The sequence below is a fragment of the Hyperoodon ampullatus genome (assembly GCF_949752795.1).
Source record: "Hyperoodon ampullatus genome assembly, chromosome: 10".
Lineage (NCBI taxonomy): Eukaryota > Metazoa > Chordata > Mammalia > Artiodactyla > Ziphiidae > Hyperoodon > Hyperoodon ampullatus.
Window position 1 is genome coordinate 37,298,818 of NC_136923.1, and position 22,708 is coordinate 37,321,525.

The 22,708-nt window shown below is 44.7% G+C and overlaps 1 protein-coding gene across 1 annotated transcript; it reads left to right on the plus strand.

Annotated features, from left to right (window-relative positions):
- Positions 1–710: 710 nt before the first annotated feature.
- WDR82 (WD repeat domain 82) lies at positions 711–18,058 on the plus strand (the record flags this gene model as incomplete). The annotated part of the gene is made up of 9 exons (XM_079713330.1): positions 711–871; positions 4,931–5,028; positions 7,791–7,857; positions 14,385–14,484; positions 14,893–15,009; positions 15,252–15,407; positions 16,225–16,294; positions 16,847–16,989; positions 17,987–18,058. The coding sequence occupies 9 exons, from the start codon at positions 711–713 to the stop codon at positions 18,014–18,016; spliced, it is 942 nt and encodes a 313-aa protein (XP_079569456.1). The 3' UTR covers positions 18,017–18,058.
- Between the last annotated feature and the right edge of the window lie 4,650 nt (positions 18,059–22,708).

Below are 22,708 nucleotides of genomic sequence, written 5' to 3' on the forward strand. Positions count from 1 at the left end.
AAATACATAAATTTAAGTCTTCTGGCGATGTGGTGGACACGCGGTCAAAGCCCGACGGCGATGACTCATACCCAGAACAGGCCTCCTGGAGCGCAGCCCACCCCCGCAGTACCTGCTCTCGCTCTGCCTGCGGCCGGGGCGCCTGCAGGGGGCGCCCGCGTCTCTCGGGGGAGTTGCGACCCCGTACAAAGACCCGCGGCTCCCGGGAACCCGGGGCCTTGGGGCCCAAGGCGGGGAAGGACGTGGGAGTCCCCGCCCCTCCCGCCCCGCACCGGGCCGGGGAATAGCCGCCTCTGGCCACCCAGCCACACCACTCCCCGCCGGCCGCGCTGACGTCACCGCCCCGCCTCCCCGCCTCGCTCCGCCGTTCCCGCCCCGCCCCCTTTCCCGGCTGGCGCCGCGCTGAGGCTCCTCGCCCTCAGCTTCTGCCTGTCGCCCCAAGATGGCGGACACAATGAACCGGTGCCGCGCCGGTTGGCCCTGAGGCGACCGTGAGGAGGACCGGTCTGCGAGACCCCATAGTCCCGGCAGAAGAGTGTTGCACAAGCAGGAAGAGGAAGAGGAGGAGGCGGCCCGACTGTCGGCCGCTCTCCAGCCCGCCGCCGGCGCGGCGCCGCGCCCGCCCCGCCCGGGTCGGCCCCTCGGCAGCCCGCCCGTTCGCCGGGCTCCGCCCCGGCTCTGCGCCGCCGCCGCCTCCAGCAGCCGCCGCCATGAAGCTGACCGACAGCGTGCTGCGGAGCTTCCGCGTCGCCAAGGTGTTCCGCGAGAACTCGGACAAGATTAACTGCTTCGACTTCAGCCCCAACGGCGAGACGGTCATCTCGAGCAGCGACGACGACTCCATCGTGCTCTATGACTGCCAGGAGGGCAAGTGAGTGCACCGGTGGCCTTGGTCCCGGGTCTGAGTCCCTCCCGCCCTCCCCGTCGTGGCCCTGCGCTCCCCCCGCGGCCCGCCCTCTACCCCGGTCTGGCCCGCGGCCTGTATTGCACACACTCCTGCCAGGGCCGCGTCCCCTCCGAAGCCGTCCGGGAGACCTTTTTTTTTTTTCCTCTTAAAATAACGATAGCAATAACAGTAATCATATTTTTGTTTCGTCTGCCTTCGGTCTCCTCACAGAGAGCCTTAGCATCTCTGGCCAAACCACACCTTGACCTTGACCTTTAAATGCAGGGTCCGCCCTCCGCTGCCCCAGCTGGTAGCTTTTCCGCTCCTCTGACTCCGTCGAAGGTGCCTGTGGCCCCCGCGCAGAACCGCAGAGGCTGCTCTGCTGCTTCGTTCAGCAGCGGCAGCTCGCTCTCTCTGCCCTCTGCTCGGTGACCTCGATTCAGCCCTGGCACTTCACCCGTCCCCTGCCCCTCAGCTTCCCGCCGCCTTTTTGCCGGAAGGCCGCGTGGGTTGCAGTTGTTAACTGTCAGGATTTATTTGTTGCCTCTTTGGGCCCCCTGACATTTCCTTTCTGGTCCAAATCATTCTCTTGCTCCCTCAGTCCCGATGCCCACGTTTATAGTTAACTTTTTACCTGCATCCGAAACTTTTCCTTTTTGCCAGACACACCTGGCTGTCGCATCCCAACCTGAATGTGAACCTCCTAGTAGAACAAAGAAAGCATCGTCTAACAACTTCGTGTTTCTTCTTATACTTTTTAAAAAAATTATACGTTATGGTCCGCTTGGACTTATCATAATTCCGAGTCTGATCATGACATTTCTAGGTTGTCCCAAGTCCTCTGGAGACTCACCACACCTGTATCTCTGCAAAATCTTAAAAGCACAGCTTTTTGCCTTTTTCCCTGGGGACCTGTCAGCTTCCCCTCACCCCCGCCCCAGACTTGCTTTCTCCAAACCTTGCTAAATTGTGATCTCCTTTTTGAATCCTTGGGTTTTTCTTTATCTTCTCCAGCTGTTCCTTTTGTCTGTTTTGTTTAAACCAATGTCTTCTATAAACTTTCTTTTGGAACTTGTCTCTTCGTTTGTGAATTTGGTTATCTAAAGTAGTGCTATATTGTTCTGCCCAATTTTTTCCCATTTGGGCTTTGGAAAAAGTATTATGTAACTGGCTCTGGATCTGCTTGCGGTATGTGGAAGAGTGACCTATAGTGGTGGTCCTGAGGGAAGAGAGAATTGTTAGCTGGACTGATGCTGAGAGATGTGAGTCAATGTTATTCATTTCATAGATGGGTTTTCGTCCAGGTCCGGCCACTTGCATTAGCCTGGAATAGAGAGTAACGTATAAAGCTAGGGTGGAGATTGGGGTTGTGGGGTCTTGGAGCTAGAAGTAAATTGAAGCTGACTTGCTTGAAATGTTTAGTGCTTGTGCACAGATTAGAAACTCTCCCTGGATGAATTTGAGGATGGAGATGTATATCCTCATTCAAAGAAAATGAAGGTTGTGGCAGCATTTCTTCACAGTTTGTCTTCAAATACTGCATAATTTCTGCGGTTAGTAGGAATGACATTGACTTGAAGGCTGTCTTGTTAAAAGTAAAATGTTAATTTTATAACATAATGCAGTTTATTCATTCATGTAGCATTTTTACATAATTACAAACTTGCAGAAAAGTTACATCATCGTTTCAAAGAACTCCCAGGAATAATTGGTTACATTTTGCTCTGTTTGCTTTGTCATTCTCTGTAGATACATACACACACACAGATATGTTTTTTCTTTCCCTGAACCATTAGAGAGTAATTTGGAGGTATCAAGCCCCTTTATCCTAAACACTTCAGCATGGATTTCCTAAGCACAAGGACGTTTTCTTAGGTAACCAGAGTACAGTTATCCATATTAGGGAATTTAACATTGATACAATAGTATACAGCATGCTCTTTAAAATATTCGTATGGATTAATTGTGACCTTGTTTCATTGTGACCTGTGGTCAGAGAGCGACCTGATAGGAGACCTGGGTTCTAGTTTGGCCTTGTGACCAGGTATATGTGACATTGGTCAGATCACTTCTCTGGCCTCTAGGAATCCGTGATCCTAAGTGGTAATGTGAAGAAAAAATTTGCCACTAGTGTAGGTCAAACCAACATTGGAAGAAAAGTAACATTTTCTTGGAAGGCACAGTATCTTTATTAGATGGTACTAATGTTGGGAGTTTGAAAATGGCTAAAACAAGATTCTTTACGCTTAATATTTTCCATGTGTACTGTTCACTTAAACTTTCTTTGTAATAGAGTTCATCCACTGAGTGATTTAAAAAATTTTTTTTAATTTTAATTTTTTGGCTGCACTGCATAGCATGTGGGATCTTAGTTCCCCAACCAGGGATCGAACCTGCAGTCCCTGCATTGGAAGCACAGAGTCTTAACCACTGGGCCTCCAGGGAAGTCCCAAGTGTTTTTTTGTTTTGTTTTGTTTTTTTTAATTTGAAAGTATACAAAGGATATTATCTGTGGTAGGTGATGTGAATTATTCAGAGAGAAGGATTTAATATTATTTGTTTGTACCTGATAACCAGAATCATAGTTTGTGCAGAGAAGCTTACCACAATATTCGTGAAAGAATGTTATGCATAAGCTCTGTAAGATCCTCTGAAATGGATGCATTAGGATCTTGCTTTCAAACTAGGAAATGATATGAGGTAAAAGATTTATGTTACTAAGAACAAAATCTCAGGTTAATATTATGGATATATTTGGATATGGATATATTTGAGACAAATAGGCCGTATATAAGTGGAACTGAAAATTTTCCTTTAACATTGGTTCTCCAGGCTCTGTCTTCATTATTATAGGGTAAATACTGAGATAAGTAAGCTTCTGTTTCCATTGGTAGGAGCAAAGTCAACTATCTTTTGAGAGCAAGCACACATTCACACTCACGTTCACTCACTCAGTGGTTACCACACAGTAACTACATGGCAGAACCCAGGGTGGTGGACTTGACAAGGTAGCATTTGAGCTGCTCTTTTTGTTTATTTGATCTTTCAGTAAAGGTAAAAATGTGGAAAATTAAGTGCATTTGGAGTGAGAAGTCTTGTTTGTAAATAGGTTTAATGTAGGGAAACCCTTGACGTCACAAAAATTGAAAGTGCAAATGATTAAAAGTTCCCTGAGTCATCTGATTGTTTAGCATCTAGGTTTCAAGAGGCTTTTACATTGAGAGGGTGAACTTCTTTTTCATAAATTAAATTCTTGATAAACATTAATATAGGATTTATGAAGTTCTCCTATACCTAGATGTAGAATATTATGAAGTTTTTGGTTAAATATTTTGCTGAGATCAGTTTCAGCTTGATTTTCAAGGTGTTATAGAAGAAGATAACATTTAAGGAACTTTAACAAATGGACTGATAACCTCTAGCTTAGAAATATGTGATTTTATATTTAAGTGAAGAGAAAAGAATCAATGACTAGTTTTGTTAGGGAGAGTGAGGTTTGTCTTGTAAAAGGCTCAGTAAGTGCTTTGGACCTGTAAGATAGAGAGGATGGAAATACTAGGTTATATTAGGAAAGGCAGTTTTGCATCTGGTTTCAGTTTTGATAAATCATTTCTTCTTAAAGAAAGAGCTTCTTTCCAAGTGTATGGCTTAAGTTCTGGCCTCTTTGGTCTGGCGTGTTCCCATTTTCCTCTTTCTTGTAAGTTATGACTTGTTTTGTGTGTCTTTCTTCCCAAATAGATGTACTTTTCCTCAAAGCTTACTTTTGAACGTTGTAGTTCATTGAACAGGCTGATTTGAGACATCAGATTTACTTCCACTTCCTAACTTTGGCATTTGGTATTCAGAGGTGAAAGGCTGTTGCACTTGATTGATTCTGTTTGTTTCCACCCTTTTGGAAGAAATTCTGTTTCTTTTCAGTGTTAGAGCTTACCAAGAATCTTCACCCTTTCCACATCATTCAAGTGCTTCTCTTTATATGAAGATCCTAGATTTTGGTGATGGAGGATTTTGATGGTTTTCTTTCTCTGTCCATTTCCTCATCAGACCAAAGAGAACCCTGTACAGTAAGAAATATGGCGTGGACCTCATCAGATACACTCATGCAGCAAACACAGTCGTTTACAGCTCTAACAAAATAGACGGTAAGCAAGTCTTCTTTTTAGGAAGTTATGGTCATGGTTTCCTTTGTTAAATTGTTCACGGAATCTTTGTGAGTACTTCTGTTTGGTTATAGTTACTTTAAATTTTCCTATGATGTTAGCTGTGCTAACATTGTTATGACTGAAGGGATGCTGGAAGCGAGCAAGCCATTAGTACTTTTGAAGGACTTAACTGAGTATGAAAGGTCTCCAGTTTAGAGTGGAGAGTGGAAATAGGAAGCCACGAATTGTATTTACGGTTTGAACTTCTTGAAACTTGAATGCGTTTAGAAGAAATAAAAGGAAAGAATACTTGACAGCAAGTGGTAAACAATGCTACCTTCCCGTTCAAAATATATACATTTGAGAAAAGTTTTACAGATCCTTGAGTTATGGTAGTTTAGCAGACCTTAGAAGAGTTTTTGGTGTGTGCCCAACCATTTATGGTCTGTGTCACAAAGGACAGTATGCTGACCTTAGTTATCTTTGATTCCAGGGACACTTTTTGATTTGAATTTTATCCCTTTTTCCTTTTATTTATTTATCTTATTTTTTTGGCCGCACTGCACACGTGTGAGATCTTAGTTCCCCAACCAGGGATCAAACCCGCAGCCCCTGCATTGGCAGCACGGAGTCTTAGCCACTGGACCACTAGGGAAGTCTCTTCTTTTTTCCTTTTAAATAAAGTTTATGTCTCTGAAGAATAAAGACTTATTTTTAGAAATTAAACTTGTGAATTTCTTTCTCTAATAAAGGATCTCTGCCTTTACCTGCTTTTCCCCTGGGATAAGTCATTCTCAGTTGACAGATTGTCTTGGAATTGAGCTATAACACTTTCATGTTAGGACTCTTTTTTTTTTTTTTTAACTTATCTCACTGATTTATTGATTGTTTCATTTTTAGCAGTACGATTTTTCTAATGTCATTCAACAAAGATTGCTTAGACCGCTATTTTGGTTATGCCTATCTCAGAGCAGATGGGTAGAAGTTTTTTTTTTTTTTTTTTTTTAATGAGACTTTTCTGCCTGTACTTGATTTTTAGTAAGTATATCGTTTATACTTTTCATGCCTCTATTTCAGAAGTGGTTTTCTAAGTAAGCAGTGCAATTGATGCTTTTGGACGAGAATATAAAACAGGATCTTGAGGAAATATATCTCTGTGATCATCTGAATGAATGGTATATTTCTTCTATTGGGGTATATTTCTTTTGTTGGGGTGTTTTTCTGGGTGATTAAATGAGGATTCTCCAAATATGGTGCAAGATGAGGCAAATGTGTGGCACTTGCAGCTTTGCTGCCAGGCCTCTGCTGTGAGGATGTTGCCTTTCCTGTCTCGAGTGCATCCATCCTGAAGAGTTCCTCCAACGCTCCGTATCATTTTGCCTGATTCCAGGCTGAGGTAGTAGTTTGTACAGTTTGAGGGTCTATGATACCACCCGGTACAGGAGATAACTGTACAGGCCACTGCCTTGCCAGGAACAGCGCGCCAGCTACCGAGTGGGGCGGAGAGGATGGCGACGCCCTGCTCATCTCTGGGAAAACCAGGTAATGGGGAGGAAGTCTTTTTCTGCTTAGGGCAGGTGAGTAGTTCCTAGCAATAGAACAACCAGGAATACTTTATAGTTGTCATTCGAGAACTTTGAACATGTTTTCAAGGAAAACCATGTTTAGTTTTGGAACATACAAAGAGTGCCTTTTTTTCTCTACCAGGTTAAATGCCCTCTTATTAGTACCCCTGTGAACCACTGGGATGACTTGGTGCTTTCAGCCTCTTTGTTCCTGTGTTGTGTTTGCCTCCAGAATGTTCTTTCTATGCTTTCCTTTCTGTATTTTGGCCCCATTTCCTATTACCTTTTTCTCAACAATTGTTTCTTATTCCTAGTCTTTTCAGGGGCATTGTACTTTCCAGTTCTGTTCTTTATGGCACTTCATTCCCTACCCACCACCATTATTTTTTGTTTTGCTTTTTCAGAGGAATCATTTGGTTTTTAAGAGTATTTGTCTTATTTTCCCCAAGCACAAATCTCTGGGATTATTTCTTTCTTGGATATTGTCAAATTCTCACTGCTATGACTTGGTATAGTTCATGACTTTGATTTTTAAATGTCTTGCGATCTTTTTAACCTAAATTTTCTCATTTCTTCTTTTGGCCACTTTATAATTCACTTGTCTGCATAAGGGACCATTGGATAGTTGGTTAATTAGAAAAGAAGTAGTAGAACATTACTTCTCTTTCCATTTTATTTAGTTTTAATGTAAATTGTGTATCCAGTTTACATTAAGATGAGGTGAGGGTTGGGTTGACATGCTGTTCAAAAACGCTGGACAAAAGTATCTTATGCCAGAGTCCAGCCTGATCCTCAACTCAGCATGGCTGTTTAATTCTTTGAGTCTGTGTCCTCAGTAGCCATATGTTTTTCTTTAAGGTTTGCCATTCTGTGGGCATTAAAACTGTGGGTTTTTTTGCGGGGTGGGGGGCGCATGTTTGCAGGACAAGTTTCATTGTAACTATGCAGAAGCCAAAGATTGGCAGCAATAGTGATTTTAAACATTGCTTTATATGCTGTCAACTTGAGAACTCTGCTTTTGAATTACGTGAAATCTCTAGTCCCGTGAAAAGTAGTTATTCACTATTATTTATTCATACCTTGCTTGGGTTATGGAAAACAATGAATTCTTTGACCTTGTCTTTTCAAGATGAAAATGCAAAGTAAATTCCTTTAAAAATAGTAGGATATCATCATGCCTTATTTATCTTCTTACAGATACTATCCGTTACCTGTCCTTGCATGACAACAAATACATCAGATACTTTCCTGGACATAGCAAAAGGTAAGACGCACGTGTTACAGAAGTAGATAGTTCTTTTATCCCTGAGGTTATCCAGAGAATGAAAGAGTGGAGAGATTTTATTAGTGAACTGAAGCTAGTTTCTCACCACTGTTTGGCATACCTCTTAATCTTCTCTTGTTAACCTTCCCTAAACAGTCAACTCATGATTAATCGAGGTTGTAGAGGCCAGGGGTAGGACTTCATAGATAAACCGAAACCTCAGTTAAAACATTAATAGGAAGAATGTGGATTAAAGATACTCAGTGGAGGGGCTTCCCTGGTGGCGCAGTGGTTGAGAGTCCGCCTGCCAATGCGGGGGACACAGGTTCGTGCCCCGGTCTGGGAGGATCCCACATGCCGCAGAGTGGCTGGGCCCGTGAGCCATGGCCGCTGAGCCTGCGCGTCTGGAGCCTGTGCTCCGCAACGGGAGAGGCCACAGCAGTGAGAGGCCCACGTATCGCAAAAAAAAAAAAAAAAAAAGATATTCAGTGGAAACCTATATAGTAAAAATAACATTTGGCATTTAGGGATCCCAAATATCAGACATCCCTTAATGAAAGTACATTTACATGTTTGAGACCTTCCAGTATAGGTGGTCCCCATTTCAGCATGCCCCTGCTCTACATAAACGTGTTCCACGTGAAGAGCTTAATGAGCATGTTAAAAAAATTAATAAAATTGTTGGCTTCCCTGGTGGCGCAGTGGTTAAGAATCCGCCTGCCAATTCAGGGGGCACGGGTTCGAGCCTTGGTCTGGGAAGATCCCACATGCCGTGGAGCGGCTAAGGCCGTGCGCCACAACCACTGAGCTTGCACTCTATAGCCTGTGAGTCACAACTAGTGAGCCTGCGTGCCACAACTACTGAAACCCATGTGCCTAGAGCCCATGCTCTGCAAAACAGAAGTCACCGCAGTGAGAAGTCCGCACACCGCAACAAAGAGTAGCTCCCGCTCACCGCAGCTAAAGAAAGCCCGCGTGCAGCAACAAAGACCCAACGCAGCCAAAAATAAATAAATAAATTTATTTAAAAAAGATTGTCCTTTCATACTTTTTGAAAGTCAAGAAACTTGTTTCCTTATTTTTTTTTTAAGGTATATATATATTTATTTATTTTTTTTTTGGCTGCGTTGGGTCTTTGCTGCGCGCGGGCTTTCTCTAGTTGCGGTGCTGGGGGCTACTCTTCCTTGCGGTGCGCAGGTTTCTCATTGTGGTGGCTTCTTTTGTTGTGGAGCACGGGGTCTAGGTGCATGGGCTTCAGTAGTTGTGGTGCATGGGCTCTAAGGCATGAGGGCTTCAGTATTTGTGGCATGCAATCTCAGTAGTTGTGGCTTGCGGGCTCTAGAGTGCAGGCTCTGTAGTTGTGGCACATGGGCTTAGTTGCTCCATGGTATGTTGGATCTTCTCAGACCAAGGATCGAGCCCATGTCCCCTGCATTGGCAGGCAGATTCTTAACCACTGAGCCACCAGGGAAGTCGCCCTTATTTTGTTCTGTAATGCAGGTTGCTTCTCTCTGTCTCTTATCCCAATTCCCCTGGTATTTTTCCTCCAGTTTTTCAAGTTTGGGCTGAATGTTAAACACATTTTCCCTTGGATGATATATTAATCATTGGTGCTTTCCTTTGCAAATGTACAGTAACCGTGTATGGCTTGGAGTGGTTCAGAGCCCTGACAGGAGGTAGACCGAGAGCACTGTTTTCAGCTGCACTTCTGATTGGGCAAGGGTATTTCTGTGTTGCTGAAGTTAAGAGGTGGCAGCTGTTGGTTACTGTGTAGTTCAAAGAATGGCTCGTGACAAGTAGATGTTTTTGCTTGTTTATAGTCAAATTAATGTTCACAAATATACTGTCTGTAGTTAAGAGTTGATTGCAGGGCTTCCCTGGTGGCGCAGTGGTTGAGAGTCCGCCTGCCAATGCAGGGGACACGGGTTCGTGCCCCGGTCCGGGAAGATCCCACATGCCGCGGAGCGGCTGGGCCCGTGAGCCATGGCCGCTGAGCCTATGCGTCCAGAGCCTGTGCTCCACAACAGTGAGAGGCCCACGTACCGCAAAGTTGATTGCAGTTGTTTGAAATTCTTTCCAGTCTTCCCAGTTGCCCAATCTCTTGACCTCCTGATTCTTTTTTTTTTTGCGGTAGGCGGGCCTCTCACCGTTGTGGCCTCTCCCCTTGCGGAGCACAGGCTCCGGAGCACAGGCTCAGCGGCCATGGCCCACGGGCCCAGCCGCTCCGCGGCACGTGGGATCCTCCCAGACCGGGGCACGAACCCGTGTCCCCTGCATCGGCAGGCGGACTCCCAACCACTGCGCCACCAGGGAAGCCCTTGACCTCCTGATTCTTAATAGATGACTTTGTCCCTCCTTTTTTGAGAAAATCAAGGCCATCCAAAATGAGTTCAGCTCCTATCTCTTTCACCTAAACTCCTCTCTTCCTTAGAACACTTTCCCTGAGAAAGAAGTAGCGTTTTCTTCTTTGAGAAAACCAACCCCTCTGTTTTTACTTCCGTCTCCTTACTGGACTTTGCTGCCCACAAACTTAATCGGTCTTCTAAATTTATTTATTTTTATTTATTTTATTTTTGGCTGCATTGCATCTTCGTTGCTGCATGTGGGCTTTCTCTGGTTGTAGTGAGTGGGAGTTACTCTTCACTGTAGTGCGCAGGCTTCTTATTGTGATGGCTTCTCTTGTTGTGGAGCATGGGCTCTAGGTGCGTGGGCATCAGTAGTTGTGGCACTCTGGGCTCAGTAGTTGTGGCTCACGGGCTCTAGAGCGCAGGCTCAGTAATTGGCGGTGCTGGGCTTAGTTGCTCCATGGCATGTGGGATCTTCCCCGGGCCGGGGCTTGAACCCGGCAGGCGGATTCTTAACCACTGCGCCACCAGGGAAGCCCTACTCACCAGGGGAGCCCTACTCGGTCTTCTTTATCTTCCTTATCTTAAATTTATTTCTTGAGCATGTCACCCACTTCTTTTCACCGTCAAACATAAAAGAATAATCTGCATATTCCCTTCACCTCCTCATACTCATTCACTGTTTAACTCACTCATCCAAGCCAAGCTGTTTACTCCCCTTTCCCTGCTGCCTCCAGGTAAAATCCACTGCCTGGGGCTTTTTTTGGTGCTTAACCTCTCAGTAAAACTTTTTTTCCTTTGGCTTCTCATCTTGGTTCTGTTTTTGCTACTTTTTGCTTCTCTTTCTCTTTTTGACTCTAAACAAGGTTCTACCCTAGCTTTTTTCTCCTCCTCTTGGTATTTGGTCCATCACTGATTTCATTCACCTCAGATAACTTCCCAAATCAGTATTTTCAGCCCATGATTTCCAGACTCAACTTCTACCTACAGGTCCAATACTCCATCCATCGTTAAATTCCTTGGGCCAGCTCCTCTGTCTGCCTCATGTTTCTTCACCTCTGTCCCTTCCAATTCTCCTGACTCAAAGGCTCTGTTACCTGTTCACTACTTTTTCCTGCCTTCACATCCAGTGAGTTGTTAAATCCCGTTCATTCTACTTAGGTTTAACCTCATGTGTCATTCTGCTCCATACTCCTTTGCTTCTGTCCTAGCTCAGGTAAATTATTGTCAACTCCTAATCTCCCCGTCCCTCAGCATCCTGCTTCTGCTCCCTGCTTTTACAGCTCTGACCACAGCCTCCCTCAAGAAACCTTGGAGTCAGATTCTTTTCCCTCTGCCTGACCCATTTTCCCAGTGTTATCTCCCACCACTCCAGTTGAAGTGAACTCTGGGCTGCTTCCTGAACTGCCTCATGCCTTCCTATATGGCAACTTCCATTGAAACCCTGTTCACCACAGGTGCTGCTTCTTCCTGAAAGCCTTCTCTGACCCTCTCTTGGAGTTGTCTGGACTAGACAGTTAAGCTTCCTTAGAGTTGAAGTCTTGTTTCTCCTTGTATTCCCTCTACTTCTTATCGTAGAGCCTTGTGCCAAGATAGACTTCCTCTGAACTTCTGACCTGAATACTGTGATGTAAAATTACACGTTCATATGCATTCTGCTCACTCCGTTTTATTACCACCTCAGCATTCCCAGGAAATTTTGGCTTACAGTATCTTTTAAATTTTTAAGTTGATGATCTAGTGCAAATGTTAATTTAGTTATATTGGAAGAATTGTTTTTTTTGGTCAAAAACTTTATTTTTAAGAAAAAATACATTTTTCCATTTTTTACTCATGGCATACATTTTAATTCTTTCTAGTGGAACCAAAACTTCCTGAACCCATTTCACAGTCATCCAAAATTTGAACTTCCTCTATTTCTACATTTAAAAAACCCATTCACAAATGAGCTGTACAATTTGATCCGCTTTTTTTACTCCAATTTTTTTCGTCAAAATGAGACAGTATAGGGCTTCCCTGGTGGCGCAGTGGTTGAGAGTCCGCCTGCCGATGCAGGGGACGCGGGTTCGTGCCCTGATCCAGGAGGATCCCACATGCCACGGAGTGGCTGGGCCCGTGAGCCGTGGCCACTGGGCCTGCGCGTCTGGAGCCTGTGCTCCGCAACGGGAGAGGCCACAACAGTGAGAGGCCCGCGTACAGCAAAAAAACAAAAACAAAAAAGAGACAGTATAGCACCAACATTTCCTCTGTAATCTTCACCTGTGACACCAGCTCCTATGTCTGTGAAGCATTTTTTAGCCAAGGCAGAATGTGGAACTACTCTTCCATAACACCCAGAAGGAAGAGCCATCTGAGTGTCCATTTTCACAAGGGCTTCCTCTATAGGTGGTACTACAGACTCATAGGCACTGTACAGGTCATAGCCCACGGACCTCAAGGATCCCTCTGGTTAGGGCCGTGGCATGCTCCAAGAGGCAAGTAAAGTGGAGTCACATGCCATCCTTCTCCACAGGCTGGGCCCAAATGCTGGGGAGATGATGGGTATCTTCAATGCAGAGCATGGCAGAGCAAGAACATGAGCAGAGGGGATGAGAGAGCTCAGGATGAGGCCTTGGAAGAAGTGTTTTTCAGTGAGTGAATGGTGTAACCATAAGAGGGGACCCATATCAGAAATATAGCGTAGGCTATTAGCATAGGGCTGTGGCTCTCTAAGTGTGGGGCCCAAACCACCAGTCTCACCATCACTGAGGAGCTTGTTAGAAACACAGATTCTCAGACCTCACCTCAGACCTACTGGATTAGAAATTCTGGCAGTGGATCCCAGCAATCTATTTTAACCCACCCTCCAGGTGATGCTGGTGCCACTCAGGTTTGAGAACATCAGTATAGTCCACAAACCTCTAGTTAAGGAATCATGCTTTTTTTTTTTTAAATTGAGATATAGTTCAGTACCATAAATTCACCCTTTTAAAGTGTACAATTCAGTGGTTTTTAGTATATTCACAGAGTTGGGCAACCATCACCACTATCTAATTCCAGAACATATTCATCACCCCAGATAGAAACCCTGCACCCATTAACACTCCCCATTTCCCCTCTTCCCAGCCCCTGGCAACCACTAATCTACTTTCTGTTTCTATAACTTTGCCTATTCTGGATATTTTGTATAAATGGAACCAGGTCATATGCAGCCTGTTGTGTCTGACTTCTTTCACTTCATACATGTTGTAATATGAATCAGTACTTCATTTCTTTCTTTTTTATTTATTTATTTTTGGCTGTGTTGGGTCTTTGTTGCTGCGCATGGCTTTCTCTAGTTGCGGTGAGTGGGGGCTACTCTTTGTTGTGTTGCGCAGGTTTCGCATTGCGGTGGCTTCTCGTTGCGGAGCACGGGCTCTAGGCTCGCAGGCTCAGTAGTTGTGGCTCGCGGGCTCTAGAGCGCAGGCTCAGTAGTTGTGGCCCACGGGCTTAGTTGCTCTGCAGCATGTGGGATCTTCCCAGACCAGGGCTCGAACCCGTGTCCCCTGCATTGGCAGGCGGATTCTTAACCACTGCGCCACCAGGGAAGCCCCAGTACTTCATTTCTTTTTATTGCCGAATAATATTCTTGTATGACAACAACACGTTTTCTTTATCCATTCATTAGGTGATAGACATTTGGGTTGTTTCCACTTTTTAGCAATTATGAATAATGCTGTTGTGAACATACATGTACGGGGGAATTTTTGGACATATGTTTTCATTTTTCTTGGGTATATACCTAAGAGTGGAATGTTTGGATCATATAGTAACTCTAACTTTTTGAGGAAGTATAAAACTTATTCAAAGCAACTGTACCATTTTACATTCCTACCAGCAGTGTATGAGGGTTCCACTTTCTCCACATCCTCACCAACAGTTGTTATCTCTCTTTTTGATTATAGCTTTGCTACTGGGTATGAAGTGGTATTTCATTATGATTTGATTTGCATTGGAATCATATATTTTTATGCTGTAGCTTTAAGTTGCTTTTTTAGTTATACTAATTGCCTTTGATTGATCCAGATTGCTTGCGTATGTTTCTTAAAATGGAGTTTTTAGGAGAACACATATATATAGGTAGGCAGGTAAAGTGGTTTAGAGTTCATATCCAATTTTTGTTAATATTTAGCTTCAACTCCTATTTATCTTGATGCATTACAGGGTGGTGGCCTTGTCCATGTCACCTGTGGATGACACTTTCATTTCTGGGTCTCTTGATAAGACCATTCGGCTCTGGGATCTCCGGTCTCCTAACTGCCAGGTAATGTTACCTCACAGTTACACTTCAAGCGTTTTCACCTCTCCCTCTCAAGGAAGGGGGAAAGCAGTGATTCTTCTCTGGGATCCCATGGTCTTTAAATTTTGGAGAAGATCTTTTCCTGGTAGGTAGCTGGTAATTAAGCTAATACCTTAATGCAATGCATACTTATTATGATCTGTGACTTAGTGCTTTAAAAGCAGTTTTCCTGGAGCCTTTGAACTATAGATTTTAGACTCCAGGGATTTGTTTTTATTTGAATTCAGTGTCTATAAAATTATACAGTTAGGGTTGATCTGAAATCAATTGTATGGAGACCTGGTTTTTTTTAACTTCATTTTAGTTAGTTTTGTGTTTGCTTTTGGTAGGATCCTGGGTTCATTAACTTTTTTAAAATTTCTTTTTTCTCAGGGCCTCATGCATTTACAGGGCAAGCCAGTTTGTTCTTTTGATCCAGAAGGATTAATTTTTGCTGCAGGTGTCAATTCTGAAATGGTCAAACTTTATGATCTTCGCTCTTTTGATAAGGTAAATCTTTGAATCTTTGAACTGTCTTGATATTATGGAAGTTTTGAAGGGTGAGATGGACATTTAAGAGCCTTTTTCTACAGTAGAGGAGGTATGTGGTAGAAATTAGAAAGTGTCAGCAGTACTTCATCTTCTGCTTTCCCTAGTCAAAAAGGAATCTAAAGGGATAGAATGAGATTTGGCTCTGGCAGAAGGAATTATTGATGTGCCTTGGGCCTAGGGCTGCTGTCTGTCTTTTGCAGGGGCCATTTGCAACATTTAAGATGCAGTATGATCGGACTTGTGAGTGGACAGGACTTAAGTTCAGCAATGATGGCAAACTCATCCTCATCTCCACCAATGGCAGCTTCATCCGTCTGATCGATGCATTCAAGGGAGTGGTGATGCATACGTTTGGGGTGAGCTGACAACTTTTAACCATGTTTTTTTTCCCATACTCTACCTTTTTTCCATGCTCATCCTTTCTGAGAATTGTGTTAGCTAGTTGGTGGAGAACGGCAGTTGTCCTTGGCTCACTCGTCGAGGCATGGACTTGCATTTTCTTCCTGCACGTGGCATTATTTCTTTTGGATTCTAAGACATTCACTTCTCACCCAGTGACTCAAGTTTGGTGTTTAGATAATATAATAAATTTCTGACCATAAACATTTTCTTGCCCCCTTGAATATGGAGTTGGGGATAAGGGGGTGAATTGTAAAGGGTGGTAGCTGAGTTTGAAACCTTGGTAGCACTGTGCGTGAGGAAGAAAGGGTTTCACAGAAAGGAAGGTGATGTATGTACTACAACATGGATGAACCTTGAAAACATTATGCTAAGTGAAATAAGCCAGACACAAAAGGACAACTGTTGTACGATTCCACTTATATTAGTTTCCTAGAATAGAGATAGATAGTAGAACAGAGATTGCCAGGGAGCAGGAGAAGAGGGAAATGGGGAGTTACTATTAAAGATTATGAAGTTTCTGTTCGGAATGATGAAGAGGTTTTGGAGGCAGAAGATGGTAATGGTTGCATAGCATTTTAAATATACTTAGTGCCACTGAACTGTACACTTAAAAATACTTAAAATAGTAAATTGCTATCTATATTTTACAGGTAAAATTTTTTTTTAATCAAAAAAAAGAAGAAGAAGAAGATGTATGTGCTGGGGTCAGTGTTTGTAGGCCATTATTTTTTGTTAATGGTACTGTAATAAGAATTGTTCTGCTTGTTTTAGGGTTATGCCAACAGCAAAGCCGTCACACTGGAGGCCTCGTTTACTCCAGACTCGCAGTTTATTATGATTGGTAAGCTTCCTTTATCCCCCCCACCTTGGGTGTTACTAATCTGGTACTGTGCATTATGTTATTTCTGTTAGTTTTAACTAATTTAAGATATTATTTATTATTCTTTTGAGATAGAGTTTCTCAGATTTCTGGGTAGCACGTTATGTCAAAGGTATAGTGTCTTTAAACTGTCCTGACTTTGCTTTCTTTTCTGGGAATGGGCGTTAATGTTGGTCTTCCCTGGACCATCATAGAGTTAAACTCTATAAGCACTGGTGTAACCCTTCATTCAGTCACCTTAGTGTAGATGTTCATAGGGTGATCGTATTCAGCCCCCTTTTTAAATGAGAAAACTGAAGTTAGAGGGGAAGTGACTTGCCTAGGAACAAATAACTAGGGTCTAGATCAGTTCCCAAAGTGTCTTTTCTTCACTGCCATTACTCCCTCTCCGTTTCTCCTGGTGGCTGGGTCCTGAAGCTTGGCCTCTCTCCAGATGTCAATCCATGTCTCTTTGCCACTTGTCTTTGTATTGTGCCTTGAGCTGTCGTTATATTCCTTGATCATTCTCTTCAGGTTCAGAGGATGGCAAGATCCATGTCTGGAATGGAGAGAGTGGTATAAAAGTAGCTGTGTTGGATGGCAAACACACAGGCCCCATTACCTGTTTGCAGTTCAACCCCAAGTTCATGACCTTTGCCAGTGCTTGTTCCAACATGGTATGTGAACAACGGGAGATGTCCTCCATCTGGGGGCCCTTTCCAGTTGGGGTGGTGGGTCCTTCAATGAGCACAGTGAGCTGTGTTCTAAATAGGTACAATTACAAGCACCCAAGTTCATGTTTCTCAGCTGGTGGCTTCCCTATTTCACCTCTATTATCTGATCTTTGTTGGGCTGGTCTTTCACTTTTGCTCTTCTTTCCATTACCTGGAATCGCGAGCTCCCAGGAGATCTTAGGCCAGTTTTTGCTCTGGCTCCTGGTTTTATGCCCAAACTACCTGGGGCTATGCCTCACAGCTTTTTGGCTTCTTAAAATACTTTGAACCAGCCTTTTGTGGCTGTAACCTTTCAGTTTTCCATTCCTCTCAGGTTATGCTGAGTTCATCAGAAATTCTTATAGTTGATCACAACTCACCACTTAGAGTTTTCTCCAGGCCCCTGTCTCTTCCTAGACAACACTAGCAGAACAAAGCATCAGTGAGTCTCAGCCTCCAGTTTCCTCTTGGCATCTCCTAAACCTACCTGGGTATTTGGGTATGAGGCATTTCATTACTAGCCTACCCAGAACATATTGCTCCATTTCTTTTTTTTTTTTTTTTTTTTAAACAAAGAAAACAGTGTCAGAAAAAATTGCAGCAAAACCATCCAATCCAGTCCCTCACATTTTTTACAGCTCATGAATGAGAGGGTCTGTCTGAGGTCACCTGGTAGATTAGCTGTGAGGCCAAACACCCACCTCCCCAGACAGCACTTCTTCTTTTCTTTACCACTGGACCACTATGGTGGAAGTTAGACAATGTTTACTTTCACATAGATGGGGGAGTGTTTGTCCACAGATTGCCAGAGTCAATTGGTCAGGAGGGAAGGCCACCAGCCATAACTCCTCCAACTTTGGGGTTGGGTGCCTTGATGGTCGGGGAGGGGTAAGAAAAACCCTCAGAAATGAGGAGAGGGGCTTGGCTTTTTAAAGTTGACTTATGTTCTCCTTCCATCCAGGCCTTCTGGTTGCCCACCATTGATGACTGACCTGCATAGTGCTTGGCTGTTTTCTGTACAGCGAGGGTGGCCAGTAGGAAAAAACTCAGAGGGAACTAAGATAATAGTGAGATTGGATCATTTGACTGGGCTGGAGAGCATCCTTCCACATGGCCTTCCCAAGGATGTGCTGTACATTTGCTCAAAAGAAAAAAATTACTTTGCCAAGCTTCTTCAAAAGGACTCTTGGTGCGGCAGATTCATCGGGACTCAGATTTTCCAGCTGTCACTGCACTGAGCTCCTCCAGAGGAGTGACCAGACTCGTGACTAGGGTATAGTGGGGCCCTCAAGACACCTTCAGTTTTGAATGTATTTGCTGCTGAGGAGTCGGTGAAGTTGTTAATTCTGCACATCCCTTTGCCCACCCCCATAAATGCGTGGGAAGCCACAGTTCTGGTTTTGAGATGCTAGGGCAGCTCAGTGCCCCTTGCCCTCACCCTGCATGTCTTGTTACTGGTTCTCCCTGTGTCATTGTGGCATTACCCACAACCATCATGTTACTTAGGTGCCAAATATTTACAGAAATAAGTCTCCATATATCTTAGGGTCAGAAAGGGACAGATACAGAAGGACCTTGCTTGCCAGGAAGCCTTGCAAGTTAGTCATGTGAGGGTGGATGATCTGGGTGTGCCTCAGGCTCTGGGTGAGGGAGGAGGGGTAGCAGATGAGTTCCTAGGGCTGGGAGGTTTAGCAGCAGCTTGGTGTGGTGCCCTGTCATCAAAACTAACTCACAGTCCTTCTGGGTGCCTGCCAAGTTTGGTTGTATACAGAAGCAAGGTGGGCGTCTATTTTTGTACATGAGATACATCACGCTTTTCTGTGGGCCAGTATTGTGGAGTGAGTCTGAGTTGTTTACACTGATGCCTTCCCTGCCCACCACAAGTTGTGTACATAGTCTCCAGATGATACCACCCCTTCCCCAGCTCCCAACCAGGAGCTGGCTCTAGGCTTGTGTTATATTTAGCCTTTTTATATATGACTTGGGATTTCTGTTGTTTGTATTTTAGCACAGTGTGTGTACACCTTCATTTAAATATATCATGTCTGTGCATACATATATGTATGTATGTATGCGCGTGTGTGTGTGTGTGTGTGTGAGTGAGTGAGTGAGTGAGTGAGTGAAGGAGATAGAGTCCTCTGCCCCAGGAGAAAGACTGCATTCTTGCTAATAGTGTTTGTCACAAGTGTTAGTCTTCCCTATTACCTTTTTCCCTTCGGGAGACTGAACAAAAGCAAAGCTTTTGAGTGTTTGCTGTCCCCATGGCAGCTAAGTGAGGGTCTTGGAATGACTCCCTTGTGTTCCTCAAGCCGCACTTTGGGGCCTTCTCTGCAGTATTAGCCCCCTTTTTGCCCAGTGATGCTCTGTCTGCGCCTGTATGTATGTGACAGTCACTTTTGCATGCCTTTTGTGTCTGGCTCCCAGCATTTGGGGACAGGATGCTGGAACCAGAGCATTTTCAGCTTGTCTGAGGCTTCTTTGCCAATTATAGGCCACTCCTGTTTACCTGGTATGTCTGCTTTCTTAACTTCTTTTCCTTGCCTTCTCCTGGGAGAGGGAGGATTCCTAATCGGGGTTGAGGTGAGCTGCAGGTAGCTCATTGCCTTTTCCCCTGCATGGCCTTCTTAGAGCAGGACAAGTGGCATATTATTTTACTAAGTTCCCAAACATCTAAGCAAGTAACACATTCCCTGCAGATCCAGAAACAGGCTCAACAAGGTTATGTTTGACTTGCCCAAGAGTACCTAGCTGCTAGTGGGGAAAGCAAGCCATTACTGCCTCTGTTCAGCAGCAGGAATAGGCTGTGAATTGCTAGCAATTACTGTTTTGTTTTGCTTTTTTAGCAGTTACTTTTTGGCTTGTTCCTTAACCTTAAAAGCAAGGGGCATATGTCTTTCCCAGACATGGGCTGGAATCTGCAGCTTCTGAGGTGCCACACACCGTATAGCTCTGCATTCTCAGAGTGGAGGGACTTTTAGAAACCAAGTGATCTGAGCTGTTACTGCCCACCCCTGGCTTTCCAGGGTAGAAAATTCATGGTAGGACTAACCGTTCAGAGGAAGTACTTGGAACTACAGGTTAATAAGAAAGCCTGCATAATTAACATATCTGTACCCAGAGCAGCCACCACGCATGACTTGTCTATCAGCAGGAAAATGATTTGTATTGAGTTCCTGTGTGTCCAAAGCTGAGGCACCATGTCCTTTGAAAATATGCACTGCACTGCTTCTATTTATGGGGACCTGTGGCTGCAGAGCTGGCTCCTGAGGTGGGAAGGAGAGGGAAAGATGCAGCTGGAAGTGACCGAAGATGATGTGGTAGTGGGAAAAGGCAGAATTAAGGGAGAAAAGAGTCTGTGGGTCAGAGAGGCTGAGGAGCATCAGGGCTGCAAGGACACCCTCAGTAGGAGCCAGAGGTGCTTAAGCTCTCCTGCGGGTGGGGGGCGCACCACGCTCTCAAGAATCAGGGCCAAAGCCTCTGATTTATATGCGACAGTGACACTGCACTGCTCAACCACCAGCCAGTGGGGTATTTTTTTTTTTTTTAAGAAAACCGTTGTGATCATAATTAATGCTTATTAAGAAAAATCTGGGAATTTTAAAAAGAATCAATTTGCCACCCAAATGTTACCACTGCTAATCTTTTGGTGTTTAGTGTTCCTCTAGACATTTCTGTGCATAGATTTCTGGTGTGTTTACATAGTTGTTATTCTATTGTATATACAATTTTATGTCCTTTTTGTACTTAACATATAAACGTTTTTTCCATGTTATCTGTCTTAAACAGAATTTTATGGCTGCAGCCTCTTCCATTGGGTTTTCATAGCATTGTTTGCCTGGTTCCTAGAATTGGAGGGAGGGGGTGGGTTGTCTCCTGTTAGTCCTCCTAGCTCACACTGGGACTCACTGTAATGCTGTGTGGTTGGGTTGTTGGGCTCCCTGGGACTGCCCCTGGTGACTAAGGCCTGTGGGCTGGTGGGAGAAACCCCTAGATCCAGCTCTCAATGCATAGCAGTCTGGGTCTCCTCAACTCCAGGTTCTAATAAGCAGCCATAGGGCCAGAAATGAGTGACCAGGAAAAGGCCGGCCTGAGCCAACCTTGAGATCCTCAAAGACTGCATCTGGCATGTACCTCAGGCTGCCTTTCATCCCCCACTGTTACCTCAACCCTTGATCAAATTGGCAGCCTCTAGGTGGAATAAGGTTCATCCTTCTAGGCCCTGGTTTGTGGGGGACAAGGATAGTGGGGTGTCTTTGAGGCTCCTGTAACCAGTTCTGGCAGGCCTGGCCACTTGCTTGTGAACCCATTGCCTGGCTGGTGAGTTGGTAACTCACTAGTAGCATCCTCAGCTGCAACACCTTGGGCCTGCCACTTTGCACATGGTCATTAGAGGTTGGCCAAGGACTCTGGAGGGCAGCAGAGGGAGCGTCCCAGCTTGTGAGTGGTAGGCCATGCATAGGCTCTCAACACGACTGCTCAAGCAGGAAGAGTCCTCCCTCACGGCCTGGTGGGAAGGCTACTGCAGTGTTTGGCTCTGCTGAGAGACATGAACACGGAAGTCAGTGGCTGCCCCTGCAGTGGTCACTCCTGTCAGTTTGGTTTGTTTGCAGTTGAGAGACCCACTGTTGCCCACTCCCTGGGCTTCAGCCTGGTGGTGTGAGGAGCAAGACCAGGCAGCGGGCCGGGTCAGAAGCAAAGTAAAGCAGACTTGGGGCAAGCAGGCTCAGTAGTTGATGTGGGTGATTGGTTGGCAGGCACAGGATACTGCCTACGCTTTGCTGGGTGGGGGGAAGGAAGGTGAGTGGTGGGGGTGGGGACTGCTGAGGAAAGAGGAAGTAAAACTGCAGGCTGGTAGGGCACACTCTTGTTCTTGCCAGCTGCCTAATTAGAGTCCTGGAGAGGCTGCCCAGAGCTTCTGGGGCCAACCACATTTTCTCAGGACCCAGCTGCGGACAGATGTAGGCCCAGAAGTGCTGGGCTATGGAATATGACTAGGTAAAAAATGAGTAGTTTTGTAGTTTTTCCTATCTCTTCCCTAGAGAACATGCAGGAAGTAGAGTCTAAAATGAGTCAATGGGCAGGAAAGGAGGTCTGAAAGCCTCCCCATTGTGTTAAATAAACAAGTTTAACCATCAGTTTTGTGGCCTACTGGCCCTTGTCCTTTCTGGCTGCAGTTTAGGGCTGTGAGTTGCCTGGTAAGAATTAATCGTAGACCAAAGTAGGAGTAGATCAGGGAAGAGTTAGGAAAGGCTGAGGTCATGAAATTCAACAAATAATTCAACAAACACTTACTGAGCATTTGAGCCTTGGCAAGTGCTGGATGATAAAAACAGTCTTGTGAGGAACATGAAGAACTAAGCTACTCGTCAAACAGCAAGCTCTGGAGCTCCAACTGACTTGTTGTCTCCAGTTGGTAAATTTAGCTTTATTATAAATTTACTATAAACTTTATACTAAAATCACTATAATTTGCCTTAAAAAAAACAAGGCATCCCTTCTGATACCTCAAGCCCAGAGCCCACAGATGGTGGTGGTGGTGGAGACCTCCTTTCTGTTCCTTGGGCAGCAGTTCTCTCACTGGGGCTCACCCCAAGCTGCGAACTGGGGAGGCCACAGAGAAAACACAATGCTGACTATAGGCAAACTTGTAAGATGGAGCTAAGGCTAAGAGTGATTTTTTTTA